The sequence below is a fragment of the Juglans microcarpa x Juglans regia genome, chromosome 1S (genome assembly GCF_004785595.1).
Source record: "Juglans microcarpa x Juglans regia isolate MS1-56 chromosome 1S, Jm3101_v1.0, whole genome shotgun sequence".
Lineage (NCBI taxonomy): Eukaryota > Viridiplantae > Streptophyta > Magnoliopsida > Fagales > Juglandaceae > Juglans > Juglans microcarpa x Juglans regia.
In genome coordinates, this window is record NC_054595.1 from 29,852,957 (window position 1) to 29,876,629 (window position 23,673).

The window sequence follows — 23,673 nt, forward strand, 5'->3', positions numbered from 1 at the left end:
ATATTTTTAAAAATTTTAAAAATAAGTCTCACACCTTCGATCCTGTATATTTATTTAAAAATATATCATTTTATTTTTTTATCCGTAAGATAAAAAAAAGTTTTAGGTATATTTATAAGTAAAATAAAATAATATATTTTTAAATAAATATACAAGATGATATAAGATTTATAGATAGCAGGCCTGAAATATTTAATACAGATATGGGGGTGGTGGAAAAGTACGTGTGTATCACTGAATTGGTTTTCTAATCCTGAGTGTACTGGCCCACTGGGTTGGCAGTCTTATGACTCTTATCAGGGTTTAATGGAAGAGCTCTGAGATCTTTGAGGGCCCTATGGGGCCGCTCACCGGTCCGGCCTCCGCCTGGGCTGCTGGAGACGGGGCTCGGTCTGGGCCCAAGTCCGCATTTACCCCATCCGTCCAGCTTAGATTATATATACATAACAAGCCTTTTTTTAGTTTGGTTTTATTTTTTTAAACAAAAATCGTCATTTTATATTTGGTTTTATTTCAAACTCATTTCTCCTCTTTACCCTCACTCTCTCTTCCTCTTTTTGACGTCTGCCGTCGTCGACTCTTTCTCTCTCCCCCCCCCCCCCCCCCCCCCCTCTCGTCCATGGCCTTGCAGCCCCAGGTGTCTCTCTCTACGTTATTTTTTGGATTTTGGTTTTGTTTTTCGATTACTTTTGGGTGGTGGGGGGCTTTGTTTCACCGGACAACCGTGGAGCCAATCCGCCTCCTAGACTCATCTATGGCTGGTTATAAAAAAAAAAGTTTGTGGGTACAAAATTCCAAAATTAAGCTTTAAAATGTAGAAAGATAAATATTTCATACATATACAAACTAAAATTTCTATAACCATACAAAAAATTACAAGTACCGATTAAAGGCTAAAGCAATCAATTCAATCGAAGATAATCAGCAAAACAAAATGTATGAATAAATCAGCTCTACATATCATTGCCTAAACTGAGATAAACTCATGTAGTCAGGCCTATATTCACCCAAGGGCTTTTCAGGAACATAAGAGGCCAAAAAAATATGTAACTGAAACACCATCAATTCCTACTTAATTAGCTAGACAATCAGCCATAAAGTTACTTTCCCTATAAGGTTTATTTATTTATTTATTTATTTTTTTAATTTTTGAAATGAAAGGAATTTCATTGCTCCAATATCAATCAACACATGGTTTGTCTAGTAAAATAACAGACATCACTTCCGGAGGGCCTTCTTCAAGCCAAACAGACTCATTTTCTAAAGACATGCCTAATTTTGCAGCAACATGTCTGCCTTGTAGCCACTAGTTTTAACAAAGCCCAGTTTCCAACTTGCAAAATTACTTTATTGACTCAATTACTACTTTAGTATCTCCCACAATAATCACTTGATTGAGTCCCAATTCATGACAGTTGCAATCCTCTAATTAGAGCATAGCACTCTGCAGAAATTCTGCAGAAAATGCATCACAGACATGAGCTTTTGGAGCAGACAAAACACCCTCGGCCTCACCTCTGTTGTTCCTTAGCACAATACCAATTCCCATTATCTTCTTTCCAGCATCAAAAGCAACATCAAAGTTTAGCTTGTATAATGGATCCATTGGAGGACACCACCCCATATCAGTAGCTTGTTGAGCCTGTCTGCAGTAATAGGTGAAAACTGATGCACCTCATGATAAGCTTCAATATCACTTAATGCTGACCTCATAAGCACAGAGGGACTTATAAAGTTGTTATTAAACACCAGACCATTCCTCCTAACCCAAATTTTGTGAAGAACAGCTACCACCTGATTCAACTCCTTAATCTCCAGTCTGCTATATAACTCATTCCACAACATGTTAAAATCATTATAACCAGTATGCCATTTCTTAACAGGGCTGTCATTTTCTCCCCACACATCCACTGCAGTAGGACAGTTCCAGAGGACATGTATAGTTGTTTCCTCATATTGTTTGCAAACTGGACACAAACCATCTTCAATAATCTGCTTTTGCTTCAGAATAAATTTTGTAACTAGGATATTATTAAGTACTTTCCAAACAAACTATTTAATCATACCAGGAACTTGCAGCTACCATAGCATCCTCCACTGCACATCAACTTCCCCGCCATTGGATGCCTCTCCTTGTTACTGATTCCTCATCAAACAGTCCAAAAATAAGCATTCTTTACTGTAAATACTCCATTTTCAGTCCTTACCCAAAACAATTTGTCATTGACATCTCTCAAACTAATAGGGAAACTACAAATTAACTTGGCCTCTTCTGAACATAAAATTTCTTCAACCAAATCAGCCTTCCACCTATGATTAGTAACATCAATTAAATCTGCCACTTTAGTATTTGGCTCCAACTGGTGCATAGGAGTTTGTATACTATAAGTGGTTGGTTGAGCTAGCCATTTGTCATACAAAACTCTTATACTCTTGCCATCTCCCACCCTCCAAACAGTCCCTTCCTTGACCAAATCTAGAGAGGACCACATACTTCTCCAAATATGAGAAGGATAGGATCCTACAGAAGACTCCATCAGCTCACAGTTATGGAAATACTTGTACTTAAAGACTCGTGCCACCAAAGAGGAAGGTTCTTGAATTAATCTCCATACTTGTTTTGCCAACAAAGCTCTATTAAAACTGATTAAGGTATCGTTTGGATTCGAAGATGAGTTAAGATGAATTGAGATGGGTTGTGAATAGTAGTGAGATGAGTTATGAATAGTAGTGAGATTTGTGAGTTAAAGTTGATGAATAATAATGAATAGTAGTGAGATGAGTTGAAATGAGTTGAGATGACTTGCGAATACAAACTGGGCCTAAATCCCTGAACCCTAATTCCCCTTTGTTTTTCACTTTGCCTAGCTTTGCCCAACTCCTCCAATGAATACCTTTTTCAGATTTCTTATGGCTCCACCAAAACCGAGATAACATGGCCTCAATTTCCTTCAATAACACAGAAGGCAACCGAAATACACTCATGGTGTAAGTTGGTATTGCTTGTAACACACTCTTAATGAGGATTTCCTTACCTGCTGATGATAGCAATTCAGATTTCCAACTACTAATCCTCCTCCAAATCTTTTCCTTTAAGCCCTTGAAAGTGTTGTACCTAGGCCTTCCTACCATAGTAGGCAGGCCCAAATACCTGTTGTAATTACCACATACAACTCCGTTAGTAGACAAAGTGATAAGCTCCCTTGCAGCAGGATCTGTATTCGAACTAAACAGAATAGAAGTCTTTTGCTTGTGCATGGTCTGGCCAGATGCACACTCATATTGCCTCCAAATATGTTCTACATGAAACCACTCCTCTTGCTTGGCTCTGCAAAATATAATACTATCGTCAGTAAATAAAAGATGGTTAATGCTTAAACCACCCCTTGAAGCTGCCACTCCTTTAATGGTGCCATTCCTCTCAGTTTGTTGAAATAAAGAACTTAACCCCTCAGCACAAAGAAGAATTAGATATGGAGACAAGGGGTCACCTTGTCTTAAGCCTCTTGAAGGAAAAATTGTATCTCCGGATACACCATTCACCTTTACTGAGTAGCTAACTAATCTAACACAAGCCATGATCAAAGCTATCCATCTCCCACCAAAACCCAACTTCAACATTATTGCCTCTAAGTAGTGCCACTTCACCCTATCATAAGCTTTTTACATATCCAATTTGATGGACATGCTTTCCACCCTACTTTTTTGCCTTGATTGCATAGTATGTAGGAGTTCATACCCTGTAAGGATATTGAAGAGACTTGTTGAAAAGAAAGAATGTCGTCCTAAATATTCTAAATACTTTGAAGGTGGACATTTTGAATTCAAAAACCAATGGACAAGTATGGCTGATTCAAATTTAAATACCACTCCCGAAACATCCAATTGTGTATATATACATAGGCATATACCAATCTTAAGCTCTCATATATATATATATATATATATATTATATATATATATATATTCTGCTGTATGTCGATCTTCTTTTCGTAATAACAGAAAAGAAAGCATATTCGGAGTCGCACCATAGAACTACAGCAAGTTATATAAACACACGCACGCAAGCATGAGGAAGAGTTCCTATATATATATATATATATATACCACACGGCCAAAAGTGAAGTGAGAGTGCATGAAGACAGAAAGAGGGGTTTAATAAGTGCATGCACGGGAGACAATTACTTGAAGTAATTTGGTGGGATCGATTCGCCAATGTGTTTCACTTGCACTTGGGTCGAACACGTGTGCAATCTAATTATTATGACAACATGGAGCTCTTCTTCATTTCAAGGAATACATTCTAACATTTCTACTGCTAAAAGTTAGGCATTCCTTAATTATAAAAGCTTGTCAATTAAAAAGATTTTCACTAACCCAAAAAATAATAATAATAATAACAGAGGTCTTTTTCCCCCACTCTTTCTCAAAGTCGCAAATTAACGTATTTACTGGTTTCCTTTCTTCTCTTGATTGTTACGGGTTGAACTAATTGGAAGAGATCAGAACGGACAGTGACCCAATTCCTTTTTCGATCGTAAACGATGTAAATTAAAGATGACCTAAAATGACAATAATTTTTCTCCAAAACAGAAGAAGCTTAGTATTCATCGTATGTAAATCGAAATGAAAAATAAGAGATAATTAAGATCTTTCTCGACATATGAACATGTGAAACTTTAGACTTTAATTAACTGCTCATGTGTTTCTCTCCACAGTGCAATTATTTGATCTTTCTTTTGTGTGTTCTTATCAATATTATTGTACCCACTATACATATATATATATATACACGTGCTCTTGTGATCTTCACTTTTAAGTTTTGCTACCTTAAGACAAGTCAGTCACTCATAGCTAGACTTTCAGACGGATGACGTGGTTGATAGTTATTCTTCTTATCTTCTCCCCTGAATTCACTATTTTAATACAATGTGTATATGCGTGTATATATATATATATATAATATCTGATAGCTTTTACGGTGATTAAGGACGCATAGGGTAACTAGTATGCATCGATCACCTTTATTTTGTTGATAGAATTCCCCAATATCGATCCGGCCTGGCTCTTTTATATATATATAGATATTCTGATCATGGGCATGTTGGTCTCTTCCTATCGCAGACCCCGAATTTAAACAAATTAAATGGACATGGTACATTCGATCAAGCCAACTAATTAAACACACACATATATATATATATATATATATGCAGATGATACCAAAACTACGTACTGTATGGAATGATCTTATGAACAACTTTGTTTGGCATGTTGGACTCTATGCATGCATGCATATGCTAATATCTTAAATGTTCCTTTTTGTTTTCTCAGTTTTTCCTTTTCCGCTAGATTTTTTGCTTTCATTTTAGTTTGAAGGAAGAAAAAAAAAAAAAAAAAAAAAAAGGGAAGAAGAAGAAGAAGCTAGCAGAGAGGGGAGAAATCCCCAAAGGCCCAAGAGAGGGCTCGGGCCTAGGCCCAGAAGTCGCAATGGATTGGGATGTCACGAAAGGCCCAGGGAGAAGAAGGGAAAGCTGGAGACTTGGGAAGGAAACCGAAGACCGTACAATCTGACACACTAACCAAGGAGCCGCCAGTTTTGACATGACAGGGTGGCCTGACACGCAGAGTGGTCAACCATCAGGAATGTCCAGATCTTAATAGGTCAACCTAGATAGCGCCAAAGGATAGAGAAATCCATTCGAAACCACGCCACATTTAATAGATGCAGGAACAAGTCTGACTAAGGCCACACCACATTTAATAACGCGGGAGCAGGCACGCATGGCAGGGCTATGCCGCATTCAATGCATCCCGAAGGATGACACACACCACAGAAGCCATCCTGAGTGCTTGTGATGCCTTTGACCAGGCTAGGCAAGAATGGTGGGAAGCAGGAAATGGGCAAGGACGTGCGATCCCAATACGGAGCCATTTGCATGTCGTTATCAAGTCGAGTCCCGTCTCGGCAAGTATAAATACCCCTCACTCAGCCGAGAGGGGGCTTACTCTCTTTCACTTGAACATTGTTGTTATCTCATTCTAGTCTCCATCCCTTCTTCTTCTTTCATAACCTTAGACTAACTTGAACGTCAGAGGTATCACTGCCCCCGAGCTCTCTCGTTCTTCTCCTTGCAGGGAAGAGCCCGAGAGCTGCTAGTGTCGAGTGGCCCAGGCACGCGAAACACGACATCAACATTGGTGCCGTCTGTGGGATCCTTCTTTCCATGCAAGTAACATGTCATTCATAAGTTGGCCATGACGCGCTCTCAAGCTTCATGGCAAGGAGAAGAGCGACCTGAGGCGATGAAAGGAAGAATCAACGAACAACCTACAACAATAAAGAGGCTCATAGAAGAAATGGCGGCCCTCCGCTGGGAGAATGCCGCCTTGAAGGGAGGGGACAGAGAACCAGAAGGAGATTAGCAAAGTCACAACTTCGAGACCCATCGTCCACCCGAGGCGAAGGCAACAGATGAAGAGCGATGCAAGGGGGACCTCAAGTTCCAGAAACTAGAAACCAAATACAACGAGATGGTCAAATGGGTAGGCCCACCTTCCATGGTAGATCAATTGCTCACAAGCGTCGAGCTACCGTATAGCACCAACGTCATGGTAGTCCCTCTACTCCCGAGGTTCAAAGTGCCACTGATAGATGCATATGACGGGTCAAAGGATCCCCTGGAACACTTGGAAACCTTCAAGGCACACATGACCCTACACGGATTCCTGAGTGAAGTTGTGTGCAGGGCGTTCTCCCTCACGCTGAAGGGGGTGGCGAGAGCATGGTTCGGGGCCCTGCTACCTATCTCCTGATCGTAAAACAAAGACATGATGAGAGCCTGAAGTCCTACCTCTCTAGTTTTAATAAGGAACACATGACGACGGATGACAAAAATGAGAAAATCACACCGGTAGCACTGCTGGGGGAGATCTAGCCCCGCAACTCCTTTATGGCGAAGATAGTAAGAAAGACCCCAACCTCGCTAAGGGATTTCATGGACCATGCCGACGACTTCATTAATGCCGAGGACACGCTTCAGGTCTTGATTGCCCCCCACCGAACCTAGCTGGACAAAGCAGACAAGAAAATAGCTAGCCATAATGGCAAGGGGAGCTGAGAAGATAGTAAGAAGAAGTCATGTGATGCAAAGTGCAAAGAAGAACAACCACACAGAGGAAGACTGGACAGTGCAAAGAAGAACAACTTCATTAATGCCGAGGACACGCTTCGGGTCTTGATTGCCCCCCACCGAACCTAGCTGGACAAAGCAGACTAGAAAACAGCTAGCCATAATGGCAAGGGGAGTTGAGAAGATAGTAAGAAGAAGTCATGTGATGCAAAGTGCAAAGAAGAACAACCACACAGGGGAAGACTGGACAGCACATCCATACCAATATGGTCCCAACCCAAGATTAAGCATTGTTTGGTTGTTAAACTCATTTGAGTTCAACTCAGTTCAGTCTAATTTTAAGTTAAATCTAATATCTAAACACCTAAATCTCAAATTATTAAATTCAACTTAACTCAAAATTTTTTTACACGTGAGACTCATAATTTTTTTTAATTTTTTATAAATATATCTAAATTCATCTTAACATATAAATACATTTAAACTCATTTTAAATGGACTCTACAAAACTCACTCTATCATCTCAACTCACTATTATGCATAAAGAGCTCAACTTAGCTTGATTCAATATCCAAACGCAGTCTCAGAACAAAAAAACAAAAAAAAAAAGTACACAATTTATCACACCATCCACCTGAATATTTAGATTTTAGAGATTACAAATATTTATGGGTCCGTATATTCGGAACGTAACTATAGTGAAATGATATTAAACTTAGTTTTGATGTGTATTTATCATCACATTGGCAGACAATAGGGCTACATTATAAAAGTAACGCAAGACTCGATCTCAATTTGTATCATCAAGGATCTTCCACTTTTGGCTTAGAAAGATTAGAAGGCAAATGAGGCAGCAACGGAAAAATCATATCACAAGCACAAGCAAATACCTTTATTACGCAACCAAAACACGAGATTACAGATACGTCAGGATATAACCAATAGGAATGTTCCACCATTATGGTTTCCACGTACCAACACACAAAATCAAGACAGACACCACGACTAAACAGGACAACCCGAAAGACAGACGGGCACACGCTAGCATACCAAGCATGCCAAAGCCCAACAAACCATCCCAAACGCGACCGTAATAAGGAGCTTTTTACATCTCTCTGACTCGATCTAATACAGAAATTTAGCTCAGCCCATAAGTATTTCACTCAATCAGGGGCTGATTACTGCGCACCCTTTATTTATTTGTTTTTACTATAGTAAAGGATGCAGCTGATCACAGAGAGAGACGATACTATATTGCCAGGACCAGACCCGGCACGGACTTTCCGACCCAACTGGAGACGCTGCTCTCCCAAAGGGACGGGCAATGGAGGGGCGTGATCGCAGCCGTCGATGATGAGGACCTTGTGGAAGCTAAATCTGATGGCGGTGACGATGGACCGGAGTTCCGGAGGCGCGTGACGGTAAGGGACGTGTTGAAGTACTCCCTGATCTGAGTAATTATCCCATCAGAGACGGTGCAGGCATGAACCCAGGAAATAGAGAGGGCGTGGTCGCAGCCCTCGACAAGGACGGTGGGCCCGAAGGAAGTGATGGACTGCGGGACGAATCGGAAGGATGTGGCAGAGGCTGGGGCAGTGCCGGTTAGAAGGCGCATCAAGAACTGGTGGGAGGGAGGACCATGAAACCACCACTCGAGGTCGGGGGCGACGATATGGTGCACCGTAGCCACGTCGTGCGAACTCAGGGCCGCATAGAGGGCGAGAACCACCCTTTGATTACTGGAATCGGTTTCCTCCAGAGTTTCCTGAGAGTTAGCCAGTTCTAGACCAAGCCTAGCTCGGCAGTAGGCGGTGGGTCTTAATTAAATAAGGTTTTAGACAGGGAGGGAGTGAGAGGAAGATGCAGAAAGAAAGGGCCGGAGAAAATGCTGGTAAAATGAAGGGGAAGCTGATGCTGCTACCGCTGGTGAAACGGATTAGATTATATAGCGGGGATGAGGAGGGTCGTGACCCGTGCGATTGGGATTGATTATTGTATGCAGTCATTCTCGTAGCAACGATGCTGCAGAGGGCCCAATGGCAAGATCGACTTTTGGGCTATTTCGTCCGTTTTGATGATGTGACTGGTTGTTACTAGTATTGTATGAAGACGAGGGCGACGACGACGACTACTAGTTGTGTTGCGTTGGACTCGGTCAAGCCAACTCTATTTGACCCCATTAATGACTTCGTTATTTCCGGTTTTAGAAATAATATTTAATAACATATTTTACAATATATGTTATAAAATAAAAATATTTTAATAAAATAATATTATTTTATAAGTTAGTTTATAAAAATAACATTTATTTTAAAATATTATTCTGTAAAATGTTATAAAAAGTTATGTATGTTTATTATTTTTCTTTAATTTTTACGCTATCTAACTGTGATTCGTACTATACAGAATTTGTCTAGAAATTTCTATCGTTTTATTTTTAATAATAATAATAATAGAAAATACAAATAGGCGGAAGAATTTAAACAATGCATAAAAAATTTAAATGAGATAAGGCCAGGTCAGACCCCATTCCTCAAGCCAGGAGGAGAAAAAAGAAAAAGTGATCAGCAATGACGCCCTCTTTTTGACAAGTGTATATTTTATAGCCTTTTTTTGGTGGTAAGTCACAGAATGAATGAATTGATATTGTTTCTTGTGGATTTGAAATTATGGATTAACTTTTACGTCCTTTGAATTAGCTCGAACGAACGAAACAAAAAAAGAGTTTTTAGGTCTTGCATCCCTTAAAAGTCATGCAATATTGGCCCACAAGCAGCATATTGCACACCAATCAAGGGGATGTTTTCAAAGCTTGTAAATGTTTTTTTTTTTTTTTTTTTTTTTCCTTCTCTGGCAAAAATAACGTTAATGGATTGATTCACTTTCAAGTAGAACGCGAGAGCATGCAGCCAAATTAAATACAACGTAATTGTCTAACGTCTATTGCAAGCCACTGTTTTTACTTGCTTTTCAGCCAGCAATCTACATATATGGACTTTGCTTATCCCAATTTGAAATTTATGTTTTACGGTGAAGAAAAAAAAGGATTAAGTTTGAAAAACAAAAAAAAAAAAAAAAAAAAAAAAAAAAAAAACGTCTGTTATAATGCTAGGCTGTTTTCTAGCCCACTTTTTTGTACACAACCTAAAATTAAAATTTAGGGGTCCACCGTCCACCCCAAATAAAGGGCAGCCAAGTTGATTTTGTCCTGTATAATCTAGTGGAGAGATTTCTAGACTGTATACAGATCACCTTGATCTGTGATCACTGTTGCCACCAATCACAATTATTTATCGTACCCTGAAAATGGCGGAATTGGTCCCAGCTTAGCTGCTACTTCTCAATCTCATCCAAACAAACATGGGTTGAAGTGTTTTATTTATTATTTATTAAAACTGAAGAGACAGCCAACCCTGCCCCACTCTCATTGATGGCAATGTTTCACAAGCAAAAACTGATTTGAGACTGACATTATTTACCAATTTATAAAAGTGGATATAATAGAGATTTATCCTTAGCTACTATTTCCTTGGAACAGGTGATGTTTTTTTACAAGTAAAATTTAAAATTTAAAATTCATTTGTTTTGAAAAACTACATAAATCAATACGAAGAAAGGATTACGTACAGCTAGCAGACCCCTGCTCAAAACGTGGAGGATCGCACCAACGGGTTGGCATGCAATTGGAGAGATCTAGAAGGCAGTGAGCATTTCTGTTTTTTTCCGAGTCATTTTGGAGGCACCAGAATTGTGTTGTGGAATTCTTTGGTTTCAAATTAATAGTTATAAATAGTCATCGACTCTCGGAAAACGGTAGAAAAATAGGACCTATAATGAAACATACAATACAATCCAGACGCATAGTTATTACGATTCAACCGAATTATTCTATTCTACTTCTTATAAAGAAAAGAACTTAAATCAAAATGTTTAATAGTATAGTGATACATTTATACAAAATTTCTATTCCGATCACACGTAATCAGCTTTAGACAGTCAAGTGGAATCCAATTCACCAAATAAACAGCATCATTGGGGGTGGTCGTGGAGCTTTCAGCTAGAGTCTTCAACTTGAGCTTCGGTAATCATTAACTGGAATATTAATGGTTATCTGCCAATGCAAATTCACTAAATTAGTAAATTGCACAGGCATTAATTAAGCTCACATGCCTTTTAACATACTTACTAGTCAGCTGATCTGCACCTCGATCGTCTCCTTTTGGAAGAAAATGAGTATATATATATTTTTTAGAGAAATATTGTTGATGAGGTACGGTGAAGCTGGAATTAAAGAATTCACAAGTCCACATCCGCCGTCCACATCCGCCGTCCAATAAACAAAGAATGGGCTATTACACCGCTCCACTTTTATTACTGCGTGCTGTCCAGTAATTTTATTTATTTTTTTTTATATTTTTTTAATACATTTAAATATTTTTAAAAAATAAAAAAAAGATACCAATACATTTAAAATTATTTTTTTAATCATTAAATAAAAAAAAAATTTTAACCAGCAGTCAAATTGAACGGTCATAATGAAGCAGTATAGTAGATTTTCTCATAAAGAAAACTGTCTTTCCATTATAAGTAGTGAATGATATGAAAGAATTAGATGTGCAAAAGACCCAGAGTTGTTGGGAAAGCAACGGTATAAAAAAATTGCCCAAGGGAATTAAGATGATACCGTTGCATGGGCAATTAAGCTCATGAGTTGTCACGCTGAGCGACCGAAATGAAAAGGGCTGAATGCATAAACCCAAGGCCTCTACAGAGCATGGACAGGTTATATATGTCGTTTTTAACTAGTTGTGAGGACCAGCCTCCAACAGGCAACAAAGGGCTATGGCTGGGAGTGATATCTAGCGTATCCCCCGCCATTACACATATTTATTGACAGCTCGAAAATTTTGGGCCATAACAAGGACGTGTACGAGAAATTAGGCCAAGTAAAATTGTTTCATCTCATATCATTATTATAATTTTCTTCAATTTTTATATAAAATATAATAAACAAAAACAAAAACCCAGCCCTCTCTCAATCAAACGTGTGCGGGTGGTTGTAACTAAATTGGAGGAATGAATAATTTTATTCGAAGACATTTACATTATATATTATTCACGTTACATAATTTGATTTAGAAGATATATATTCTTGCTAGTTGCTAGCATACAACAAAGAAGCCAGGCAATTCCTTCGTAAATCTAACAAGAGCATGGCAAAAGCTAGGACGCACAACTCAATCGATTGAGCGAACCACCTGCTGACAATGCCAAAATGAACTTAACTGATCATAGACTCATCATACACATAATAAAAGATGAATCCCATGATATAAGAATAGCACGATTTGACAACCAACTGACAACAACATTACATAATCAGCTCATAAAAAGTGTCATTTAGGAGGACGGATCATGAATTCAGTTTTGCAATTTCAGGAACCATAGGAGTGCAGTGATTTCCTCAAGTTATCAGATTAATTAAGCGCTGTAGGCAATTTCTCAACCTATCAAGTTAACTACTAGTAAGAATTTGAAAATACAAACGATTGCATTACCCCTTTATTCTTATGAAACAGAGGGTCATAGTTCAAGGCCTACCTGTAAATATAAAACCTGTAAATAGTTCCAAGGCCTACCAACTGACAACAACATTACATTCAGTTTATCAACATCTGTAAAATATAAAATCTTAACAAACCAAGACATACATTTTCCGGCAACAATTTAAATATGTATAGGGAGGGAGACTTAAATCCTTGGGAATGATTTTTATTATTATTTTTTAACAAGTATGTTCTGGTACATAAGGATTTCTTGTGGTTCTGCCGATGGGCATGAATAAAGCCAGTCACCACAGCCATTGTACTAACAGTTAAAAATTAACTCAATAATTCAATCCTGTTTTACGATTCATTCCATGTTGGACTATCTATTCCTTCTACTACACACCATGTGCCATGATGTACTTTCTCGCCATACCCTTCATTCAAAGGTATTGCTCAAAATCCAGAAGCACTTCCTCACTTCATTCATCTTTCTCTAATTTTGTGGGCCAACATCCTCTACAATCTGTCTTCCCTTATGGATAGTTGGGGCTAGAGATGACAGAAACAGTTGCTCTTTGGTAACTCAAGTCATCCGTATCAATTACTTCTCTACTTCGGAAATTTTACCAAAAGTACATAATAACATCGTATAAAATTCATTCTTAACGGACAAAACCATGTAGTAGTTATAAAAAAAGACATCTAATTAGTGCAGACAAGTTTTCAAGGTAATTGACCATATACGGTCAATTATCATGTCAATTATCAAGAGATATCTTCGAAAAGATACTTATGTTCTTGTTTACTAAGAGAAAAAAACTTGGCTTAAGGTTGCCCCCTCCAAGTATAAATAAGATTGCAGAATAAAGTTACAAACAGCACAAAGAAACTGAAGGTAGCGAGAAAGGGATATCAAATATCTTCAAAAAAACTATAAATTAACATTGATGCATTGAAGTTACTTGAGAAAGAGAATATCTTCAAATAGCAAACTAAAAATAAACATGGATGCTTTGATTTCACAACAAATCTAAGCACTGGATGGAAGTTTCCATGTAATCTTACATACAGATCAAACTACCATAAAATTTCAAACTTTGTTTATCTTTTTGGACTAAGCGGTTCCCTTTGTATCAACGATATAGATGGTGGGGTCATAGTTTTGTCCCTACCTTCTGCATAAAACTCTTCATTCACTATAGAATATGGCCTGTCTGGGCTATGGCCATTTGAAACTTTGCTGGGACTTGGAAAACTAGTTGTAAGAATCTTGGATGGGACAGAGAAATTTCCCAGTGGAGAACTTAGGCTGGATCTGGATTGAACCACTCCGTCTGTCATAGTTTTGTCCCTGCCTCCTGCATATATCTCTTCTTTTAATGTAGAAAGTCGACTGTCTGGGCTGTAGCCCTTTGAAACTTTGCTGGGACTTGGAGAACTACTTGTAAGCATCTTGGATGGTCTAGAGTAATCTCCCAGCGGAGAACTTGGGCTGGATCTGGATTGAACCACTCCATCTTCACGAGGCAAAGGAGAAATAGGCAGCTGGTTACCATTGTCCATTTGTTTCATGTAGAACTTATCTTCAACTATATCATAGGAATTCCCAGTCCGCACTTCCTGAGCAAGAGAACACCAACAACAGAATAGCCATAGTGCGCAATCAGAAGCCACTGGTTCACCACAACAGAAGTTATAAGCAGGTAAATTGAATCTCTTTCTCATCTGGATCCTCCAAAAGCCACCATAGAGCAAACCAAATATACAAAGAACCAGCCCAGTAAAAACTAGAGCTTCCCTAACAGCTTCATTGTCAATATTTACAGAAGCCAAGGTGAATATCCAGAAAGGAGCCATACAAAACAAGATAAAAGTCATAATATGAACGTACATATTGCCAAATCCAAGTCTCTCCATATTCCACCCAAATACACAAAAGCTACAGAAAAGAGATAGAAACGCTAGAGAGATATCATCCCAAAAATCAAGAATCCCCCCACTCCATTGTGGTCTGTTCTCAACAATCCGCTGCTCATCTCTTGCTGCAAAAGAATATCTCTTCTCTAAAGATTTCACTCTCATCTGATCTCTCCTATCACCAGTGGTAATCTGAACCTGTGCTTCCTCATCCTCAGAATCATAATCCCTTCCAAGGGGACTCATGATAGTGTACAAGCCCGCAATTGCAGGTGCACCAATTGCAAGAGATATGCATACTCCAACTCCTATGGCCGGTCGTTGAGATCTCTTATACCCTAAGTTTAGGCCACAAAGTGCGTATTGAGCAAAACAATTTACATGGAGCAGAACAATAACCACCAACATGTGTGCCCATTCATGGGGCTTGTAGGTCCCATTCTTGCAGTAAGCCTTTCTTAGTTTAGAAATGTCTTCTGGTTTCCATCTGCACAGAAGTACAAGGTGGTAGAACCGTTTTGGATGCTGGTACAAACACATAAGAGTAAATAGAGCATTAAGAATTTGATTGTTTACTTCAAACCAAGAGTCCCTCTGAGACTTGTTGGGTAGCACGCTGTTTAACATTCCAGTCATAACGAGGAATAGAATCGCACCTGAAACAGCAACACAGGTGATCCACACAAACAATGCCATGTTCATTGGGTTTCTAATCCATTCTTTGCTCATTTTCAAGAGTAAATACCAATCAATTTTCCGATCAAACACCCCACTGATGCGTTCTCGAAAACGGTGACCACTTGAAGAAGCCACAGACCGTGAAATCTCATCTCTCTCATTAGCTATCTGCTTAAATGTGGCAGATGCAGAACCAAATTTTAGGAGCCTGATCCTACTAAGAGGAGCAGTAAATGTATCAGAAAACCTTCTTTTAGGGTTCTCATCAGTTAGTAGTGTCCTCTGAGACCCTGATACGTGAAGAGGAATTTCACCCTCAAATTTAGCACCGCTAGATTCCTCAATTTCTTCTTTCTGATTGTCATTATCGGTTGAAACCATTCTCAATTAAAACACCAGTCAGCCTAGTTGACCCCTCACCGTAGCATTAAGGACACAAAGGGCACTGGAGGTAGATCTATGCGTTGACTTTCGATGTGTCCTCCTGAGTTTTGAATCGCAAATAAAACATTTTACGAATTTAGTCCTCATATTTAAAGAAATCTTTTTTTAGAAGGGGGGGGGGGGGGGGCAAGGAAAAATAATCATGAACCAAGACTGAAATTTGACTTACAAAACCTGATGCGGCTGAGAATTTCACTTGCTCAGCTCTTATTGCTGATAAAACTCCAGTGTTTGTAGATACAAGCAATTGTCTCGTTTCTTCAAAACCCAGAAACCGATCCTAAAAGAACAATCTATTCATCATGGGTTTTCACAAGAACAACGGAAAAGCGGAAAAAAAAAAGAAAAAAGAACCCAGAAATTTATATGGCATAGTTCGACCAAAGTAGCTCACCAATTTATACCCAAAGAAGGAAAGTAAACGAAAAAAAAATTAAAGAAATACGGGAAGATTGAAAAACTCGCTTACAAAGGCAAGTCGAAGCTGACACATACCTGCGGTGTGCGGAATAATAATAGGGAAATTTATGACACTTGAATAAGCTTCATTGAAACGAGTTTCCTCTCTGAAACACCGATCCGGGACTCACAAATAAGCATAGATGGTGAAAATTATTCTCGCTGTTGTTGCTTGTTTGCTCAGCGAAATAGAATTTGCCAAGCCTGCATTCGTTGTTAAAAGGATGGACTAATTGGATACAATAAAGGGTCAGGGAGAACCTATACATGCCAGTGGGGCTGAATTGAGAGAGAGAGAGAGCCTAAAATCGAAGTCGTATTGGTTGTTAAGACGGTAACGAAAATACCTCTTCTGTCAACGTCAGCCACGGGCCGAAGTAGCAGCCATATGTTACACAGACGCTAGAGATGAGTTAAGACGATTTTAAGTGATTATAATAAAATATTATTAAAATATTAATTTTTAATATTATTATTATTTTAAAAATTTTAAAAAATTCGATTATTTATTATATTTTATGTAAAAATTTAAAACAATTATAATGATAAGTTAAAATGAATTGAGATGAATTTCTAATCTAAACCGAGACTATCAAAAACAAAGATAACTTGGGTGCTAGTTCTCTTCTCAATTGGATTCCGCGTGCTGATAATATTTCAACAATTATTATTAGAGTAATATTAGATATTATTATTAAAAAATTAATTTTTTTAATATTTTAACAATAAGTGACGCTCGTTTTATTTAAAAAGAGTGAGATTGATTATTAAAAAATTAATTTTTTCATGTGTCTCATATTTATTTATTTATTTTTAAAAAAAATGTGCGACTTTTACATACTCTATGATTACAAATATCATTTCTTTTATTATTATACCAGAAATTGTAATGGGTATATTTTTCCAACATTAAGGCCTCATTTGGATGTTGAAAACTTGAGATGATATGAGATGAGAAATATGTTAATAGTACTGAAATGGTTTGAGTTGAGATGTTTTATGAAATTTTATGAAAGGAGAAGAATCAAGATAACCATTCGTTCTAATATAAATAGTCATTATATGTTCTTCAAGAGAAAACCGTATAAAGTTAAAATGTTATTTTTTAATATTATTTTTGTTTTATAATTTGAAAAAGTTAAACTATTTTTTTGTGTTTTGTTTAGAAGTTTGAAAAAATTAAAATGATTAAATAAAAATTAGTTGAAAAAGTTAAAATTTGAGATTAAAAAATGTGTGTTTGAGTGATGTTCGGATGTTAAGATGAGATGAGATGAAAATTTTCATATCTCAACATCCAAATAGGGTCTAAGAGATTAGAGGTTTTTTTAAAGAATATATTATTATAATAAATTAACAAAAAATGTTATTTTTGGTTTTGTGATGGGATAAGAACGGTAGAGATAACATTTGTAAAATGAATTTTATGCACCATCTTGATCTTATAGCTTCCACTCAAGAGGCTAAAGTTCCGTTTGAATGTTAAGAATATATCATATCATCTATGAATTATAATAAAATAATTTATGAATAGTAATGAATTATTTATGAATGATAATGAAATAACTTGAGAAAGTCTGAGAACAATTATGTTTCCAAACACGGCCTAAATCCTCCATCTTAAGAGGTTATAGAATATAGGATTATATTAAAACTTTGTCTGGATCGCGCTAAGATAAATTATTCTATGCAAACTTCAATTGGAGACAGCCACCGACACTGTTTTTTTTTGGTTCTCTGTGGTTCTAAACGTGTACATGCAGCGCTAGCGTGCACCGTCGAGAGTAGATATAAAAATGAAAGCTGAAATGGAAAATGTTTTCAATTGATGGTTTAGTTAGATTTCTAGAGGAGTCGTCTTGTGCCGAAAGTCGATACAAAGCAGTCATGACAAAATGGTGCTTACAAGAGAACGATTTGATTCAGCCAAGCATGTGAGTCGAGGTCAAACATCAAATGGGCAAAAGAAGAAGAAGAAGAAGAAGAAAGGAGGATTGTGAAAAAGAGAGGAGGTTGTGGCGGAGGTTTGCCAAAACTGGCTAGAAGCTAAAACAGATCGTGGTTGTCCAACAGCCTATTATGTGATCATGGACCCTTGATCTAATAATTCAGCCGCATCCTCAATTTTCAGTTCACATTCCTTTCCAACACTTTGTGTTAACATAAAAACCAGTAATAGAGAAACTAGGCGTAATCCAATTACAAACTCAGGACACAAACTTAAGCATAACCACTCGGATTAAAAGTACATTGTAACCAGACACGATCACATAATACAATGAATCATCATTAACAAAAGCAAAACACCAAACTATGGATATAAATCTCAGGTAAGATCGTCTTCCTCCAGTTCTTTCGCCTTCAGCTTTTCCTTCACCCTCAATAGAAGGGTTGTCTTCCAAGAATCCTACATAGCAGAGTTTATGCAAACACAATCAGATATTTCCAACGTGCACAATTCTTTAATGGGAAAAAAGCAGGACAAAACTTGATAAACGAATTAGAAATCCAGAGAGGCAAAATGAGGTTGAAGAGGTGACGTAAATTGTATATATATTGGTCAAGCTAATCCCTTCTAATACATCACGTTCAACAGTTCCTTTTTTTTTTTTGGAGACGCCCAAAGTAAGGATAGAATATTTCGAACTTGAGGTGTGTTTTATCCATTCCACTCCCTTGGGATACCTTACAACAAAAATTCTATCCTGTTTTTAAATTTTATTCCAGATCAACTCTGAACAAATCAATTGAAAACTTTCAGAACCCAACAAGCATTCAAACTTTTAAAACGTTTCAGATATAATCATAGTTTTAATGCTGGAGAGTGTCATACCAGTGGAGTCATGCTATCAAATTCTTTGACAACATCAGTAAACTTCACGACATCTTCCTCGTCAATTGCAGCAGCAATATCCTAGCACAAAGACACGAACTCCATCAAGATTCTCTTATCTCGAGAAAAATAAAGATGACATTGAAATTTCAAAAATTGTTCCGTCAACCCAAAACAAAAGCTCCTGAAGAATATAATACAAAGCTATTAGAAAACTACATTTTACCATCATAATATCACTCACTTTGCCATATGACCACCAAACTACGAAAATTATTATATACCTCCCTAACCATAATTTCTTTTGCAGTTTGTCCCCTTTTAAAATTCAACTGTCAAAATCGTGTCAAAGCACATACGTCATTCATTTTAACAGTCAGATCTTAATAAGGGTAAACTGTAACTAATGCTTTATAAGGGTCAAATGACAGCTTTGGTAGTTTCGTCATCGAATAGCTAAAGGAGTGGTAGTTTGAGGGGTAAAGTATGATTTTCCCATTCCAATATAAATATAGAGTTTGTAACACACCGCTAAGAATCTATATTCACGTGTTCCAGAAAAAGTTGGATCCAGTTCCTGCAAAAAGCAAAATGGCATTTGTATTATTAGCTGACCCAATAAGTATAATGTTGAGATGCTGAACCAAGGCAAAATTCAGGCCTGATATCGCTCTAATGCATTGGTAATGGCTACAACATCGCCTTTGCAGAGTTGGCAAATGCCCGCATTAAGAAGATGCCCTTTAACTCCATACTTAAGCAAATTGTTATTGAGAGACTGTCGTGCTATCTCTTCATAAATCTCGATTGACTTCTGGTATCTGGATACATATTACAACCAGATTATTTAAATCTCCATGATTCTATAATAAGCAAAAGGATTACAGAATAGAAATTCCGGCTTTCATGGTCACTTGGCATTTTCCTACCACAGTTTTTTTTTTTTTTTGGGTGCTAAACCAAGAAATTAAAAAAACAATTGATAAGTAGAAACAAAAAATACAAAGGTGGTAGCAGCAATATGAAGTAGTTCCCGGCCTTTTTTTTAGAAGTAAAATAATTGCCAGCCTTATCATAGTGATAAAACCATGATCACCAATATTGAATTGACATCTAACAGATCTCGAGTTAAGTTACCCTAGCACAAAAGAAGAGTAAAATACAGTAATTTTTATTTTTTCTTTTGATAAGTGAAAATACAGTAAACTTTCCTGAAATGAAATGATATGTACTCCCTAAATCTCCGATGCCTATTCTAATACTCTAAAACAAGAGCAGAATTCTAGTGCATTGGGCTGTGAGAAGTCTCAGGATCATGTCGAGATAACCCATCTGTTACTGTTCTTTTTTTCACACCAAAAACTTGCTGAAACAAAATTCTATGCACACAATCATGCAGGATGAGATATATATATATATATAAAGCATGCAAAAATACTATCCTGGAAAAACATATTACAATAACCAGATGCATATGCTGTCACCAGAATAAATATTCTGAAGAGAGTTGCTAGGCTTACTGTTCTAGTTGAGCAGCAAATTGTGCTACTTTCTGCTTGCACTGATTGGCAGAAGTTGTAACTTCTTCATTTTGGAAGAAGTCAGCTGACTTCTCAAAGTAAACAATAGACTGCTCAATGTTCTGTTCAGACTCATATAATTCAGCAATTTCCTGTGCAGAGAAAAGATAGTCCAAACTCAAAAAATGTCTTTTATCTTTATTATGACAGAATCACCAAGAGCAATTTAGAATCATTTTCTCAATTTGCAGAAGGCTTGAGATTATATAAACAGGCGATAGATGTTAAAAGGGAACTGCATAGCAATACAACCCAAAATAGGAGATTTCAAACTAACATACTAAGTAGGAAAGCAGATTTACCTTCAAGTATCTCGCAGCCATGCTGAGCCTTCCAATTTCACAAAACAGATTTACTGCCTGCTCTAAGCAAGATATGGCCTCTGCATAAAGAAAAGAATTTTAGCTACAATTATGTTTTACCCCACTCAATCAAAAGAGAAATAAATTAGCGTCAACCCATACAAGGCCTGTGCACAGTTGTGACACCCCGTATGATAAGGATAATGGTAGATGGCGTATGGGATCCCACATTGCTTGGGAAGGAGAAGTTCTTACTCTTTATAAGGTTTCAATGGGACTTCAATTATATCATTGACAAGTCCTTTTGGAGTAAGACCATGTGGTTTGGGTCTTCTATTGGAGCATTACAAATGGTATCAAAGCCTATCTCAACCAGAAATGTGGGACTTGAGCCGTGCCACCGACGATGGATTGGCTAGACGAGGACATCAGGAATTTAGGGGGGGGGGGGAAGATTGGGACACCCCATATGATAAGGATAAGGGTAGGAGGTGTATGAGATCCCACATTACTTGGAAAGAAAAAGTTCTTGCTCTTTATAAGATTTCAATGGAGCTCCAATTATATCATTGACTAGTCATTTTGGAGTATAGGTCATGTGGTTTGGGCCTTCCATTGGAGCGTTACAACAGTAGAAGACAATAATGTGTGGTAAACACACGGCGGGGAAACGACTCCAGTTAACGACTCCAATTTCTTAGGATGTTATATAAACAAATACTCAAAATTCGAAGCACCTATCTCTCAAATACATAAGGATTCATTCACTATAACATTGACCCTCGACTGAAGGGTGTATTACTAAAGGAATGGAATATGACCATGTCAGGGAATTCAAGTTAAATAAGAGTGGACACCAAGCAAAGGAGGGCTAGATGTATTCATGGCGACATGTTTATAGGTGACATCATGTATGTAAGCCAGCACCATACATACCATTTACAGATGTCTTCTTATAGCAATGAGCAGAATCAACATAAGCTTGGGCAGCTTCATGTTTACTTTCCAACTACATATACAAGAGCACGGAAAAAGCTTGTCGCATATCAACTAAAGATAAAAATAAACTGCTGGATCCGAAAAATACAAACCAACTACCTTCAGATGACAATTTGCCAACTTTACATATGTTGATCCAGCCTTATCCCCTGACAAAACCAAATTCATAGAGATAATCAACTCCTGATATAGGATGCAATGATGACAAAATAAAGTATAGGGAACAAGTTCATTCTTCGATTCCCGTGACCTCAACATATCCATATCGATCTTAGATCCTTCTCAACAACACAGTAAAGCAAACATCTTTTTGGTCACTGATATCATCTGTGGAAGGTCACAAGATTGACGCTGAAAAATAGCATTTCTCATATGAAAAATGATTTAACAACCATTTCTGGGATTAAAACCATATGATGTTTTTTTTTTTTTTTTTTTTTTTTTTTTTTTGTAGTGAGTACATCCACACGCATTAATTAATAATTTTTAATTCCTTCAAGTTCGTCCTATATTCATAAAACTAGGCAAATGTGATTTTCTTTTATCAAATTTGCTAAATTCTTCACAAAAAATTCCATTTCATGAACTCAAATCCGTCACATTTTACATCTAACACCCAATTCATGTAACAGTCATATCATTTGAAAGTCATACCGATCCATCCTAATCCAACCAGCAAGAATCCGCAATTCCAAATCAAAATCTAAGTTTCCCACCAAACAACCAAAAAAAAAAAAAAACACACACACATCATATCAAACTTAACACCCCGTCATTCCCAATCAGAGCAAAACGAGAAACACTCGCCCACCTGCTATTTTAAAAGGGAAAAGGAAATTCATTAGGATATCCAAAGTTGCTTTTATTCCAGTCGCCAACTTTAAATTTAAGGGGTTAACGGAGAATAGAATGTAAACTTGAAATACGTCCAATTTGTCACAAAGATCAAAACTTCCCATTATTCCTTTTCTTCCCCGATTATCTCTGGGAAAACAAGCAGAAAATTAGAAACAACAATTTAAGAGATGTAGAAGTAAACCATACAGGATTTGGCGAGCTTGAAGGAATTGGCAGCTTTATCGAAGAGATCGGCTGCGTCTTCATATTTGGAGCCGAACAATCCCCAGCCGTTGAGCTTCTTCTCTGCTTTCTTCTCGAACTCCTCTGCTCTCGCTATCTGATCCCCCATTTAGAATTGATTGATTATTCTGAGATTTTTCTTCTGAGTTGCAGAGAAAAGGTCATAAGGGTAGAATATTAAGCAATGGCTAAATAGGGGGGGAAAAAAGAAGAAAGAAACTCAAACTGGGCTGGGCTCTGGATACTGAAAACCTGAATTCTCTTTCATAGCTCAATAAGCCAACAGAAAAAAAGGAATGACGGGCCCATCTCAACCTAGCAAACGTGAAAAAGGACAGGAAGCAAAGTGAAGGGAAAGGCCGAAGTCCAGCTAACCCTCGCAAGTAACTGGTTGATGCTTCAGCACATATATTGGTACCATATGAACGTAAGTGGTATATGAAATTCTATATTAATTAAAAAAAAAAATTCTTATTTTTTATAAGATTTTAATAGAACTTTAGTTATATTATTAATTAGTCATTTTGGAATATAGACCATGTAATTTATATATTCTATTAAAGCGTTACAAATAGTATCAGAGCCTATCCTCACTAAAAATGTAAAACTTGGGCCACTTAGCTGCTACGCGCAGCAGAAAATGATATTATGTTTTATTTATGTATTTTGTTTTAATTTTTAATTTTTATTATTTAATTA

The 23,673-nt window shown here is 37.3% G+C and overlaps 3 protein-coding genes and 1 long non-coding RNA gene across 4 annotated transcripts; 1 reads left to right on the forward strand and 3 right to left on the reverse strand.

Moving 5' to 3' along the window:
* Positions 1-8,001: 8,001 nt before the first annotated feature.
* LOC121246579 (wound-induced protein 1) lies at positions 8,002-8,955 on the reverse strand. The gene has a single exon (XM_041144758.1). It carries the CDS (start codon positions 8,746-8,748, stop codon positions 8,383-8,385), a length of 366 nt encoding a protein of 121 aa, XP_041000692.1. The 5' UTR covers positions 8,749-8,955; the 3' UTR covers positions 8,002-8,382.
* Positions 8,956-13,599: 4,644 nt separating this feature from the next.
* Positions 13,600-16,579, reverse strand: LOC121246575. The gene is made up of 2 exons (XM_041144754.1): positions 16,217-16,579; positions 13,600-15,761 (listed from the first exon to the last, which is right to left on the reverse strand). The coding sequence occupies exon 2, from the start codon at positions 15,656-15,658 to the stop codon at positions 13,784-13,786; it is 1,875 nt and encodes a 624-aa protein (XP_041000688.1). The 5' UTR covers positions 15,659-15,761; positions 16,217-16,579; the 3' UTR covers positions 13,600-13,783.
* Positions 16,580-18,132: 1,553 nt separating this feature from the next.
* LOC121246580 lies at positions 18,133-18,473 on the forward strand. The gene is made up of 2 exons (XR_005937142.1): positions 18,133-18,336; positions 18,369-18,473. It is a non-coding gene; the product is annotated as an uncharacterized LOC121246580 (long non-coding RNA).
* On the reverse strand, positions 18,401-23,300 carry LOC121246576 (alpha-soluble NSF attachment protein 2). The gene is made up of 9 exons (XM_041144755.1): positions 22,939-23,300; positions 21,994-22,043; positions 21,832-21,904; positions 20,896-20,975; positions 20,534-20,685; positions 19,675-19,834; positions 19,543-19,590; positions 19,014-19,094; positions 18,401-18,587 (listed from the first exon to the last, which is right to left on the reverse strand). The coding sequence occupies exons 1-9, from the start codon at positions 23,081-23,083 to the stop codon at positions 18,507-18,509; spliced, it is 870 nt and encodes a 289-aa protein (XP_041000689.1). The 5' UTR covers positions 23,084-23,300; the 3' UTR covers positions 18,401-18,506.
* Positions 23,301-23,673: the final 373 nt, after the last annotated feature.

Coding starts and splice junctions, on each gene's coding strand:
- LOC121246579 (XM_041144758.1), bottom strand. CDS start 8,748: ATGCGCCTTCTAACCGGCACTGCCCCAGCCTCTGCCACATCCTTCCGA.
- LOC121246575 (XM_041144754.1), bottom strand. CDS start 15,658: ATGGTTTCAACCGATAATGACAATCAGAAAGAAGAAATTGAGGAATCT.
- LOC121246576 (XM_041144755.1), bottom strand. CDS start 23,083: ATGGGGGATCAGATAGCGAGAGCAGAGGAGTTCGAGAAGAAAGCAGAG. Junction 21,905..21,993: donor TGGCAAATTGTCATCTGAAG/GTAGTTGGTTTG, acceptor TTGTATATGTAG/TTGGAAAGTAAACATGAAGC. Junction 20,976..21,831: donor TAAGAAGACATCTGTAAATG/GTATGTATGGTG, acceptor TTCTTTATGCAG/AGGCCATATCTTGCTTAGAG.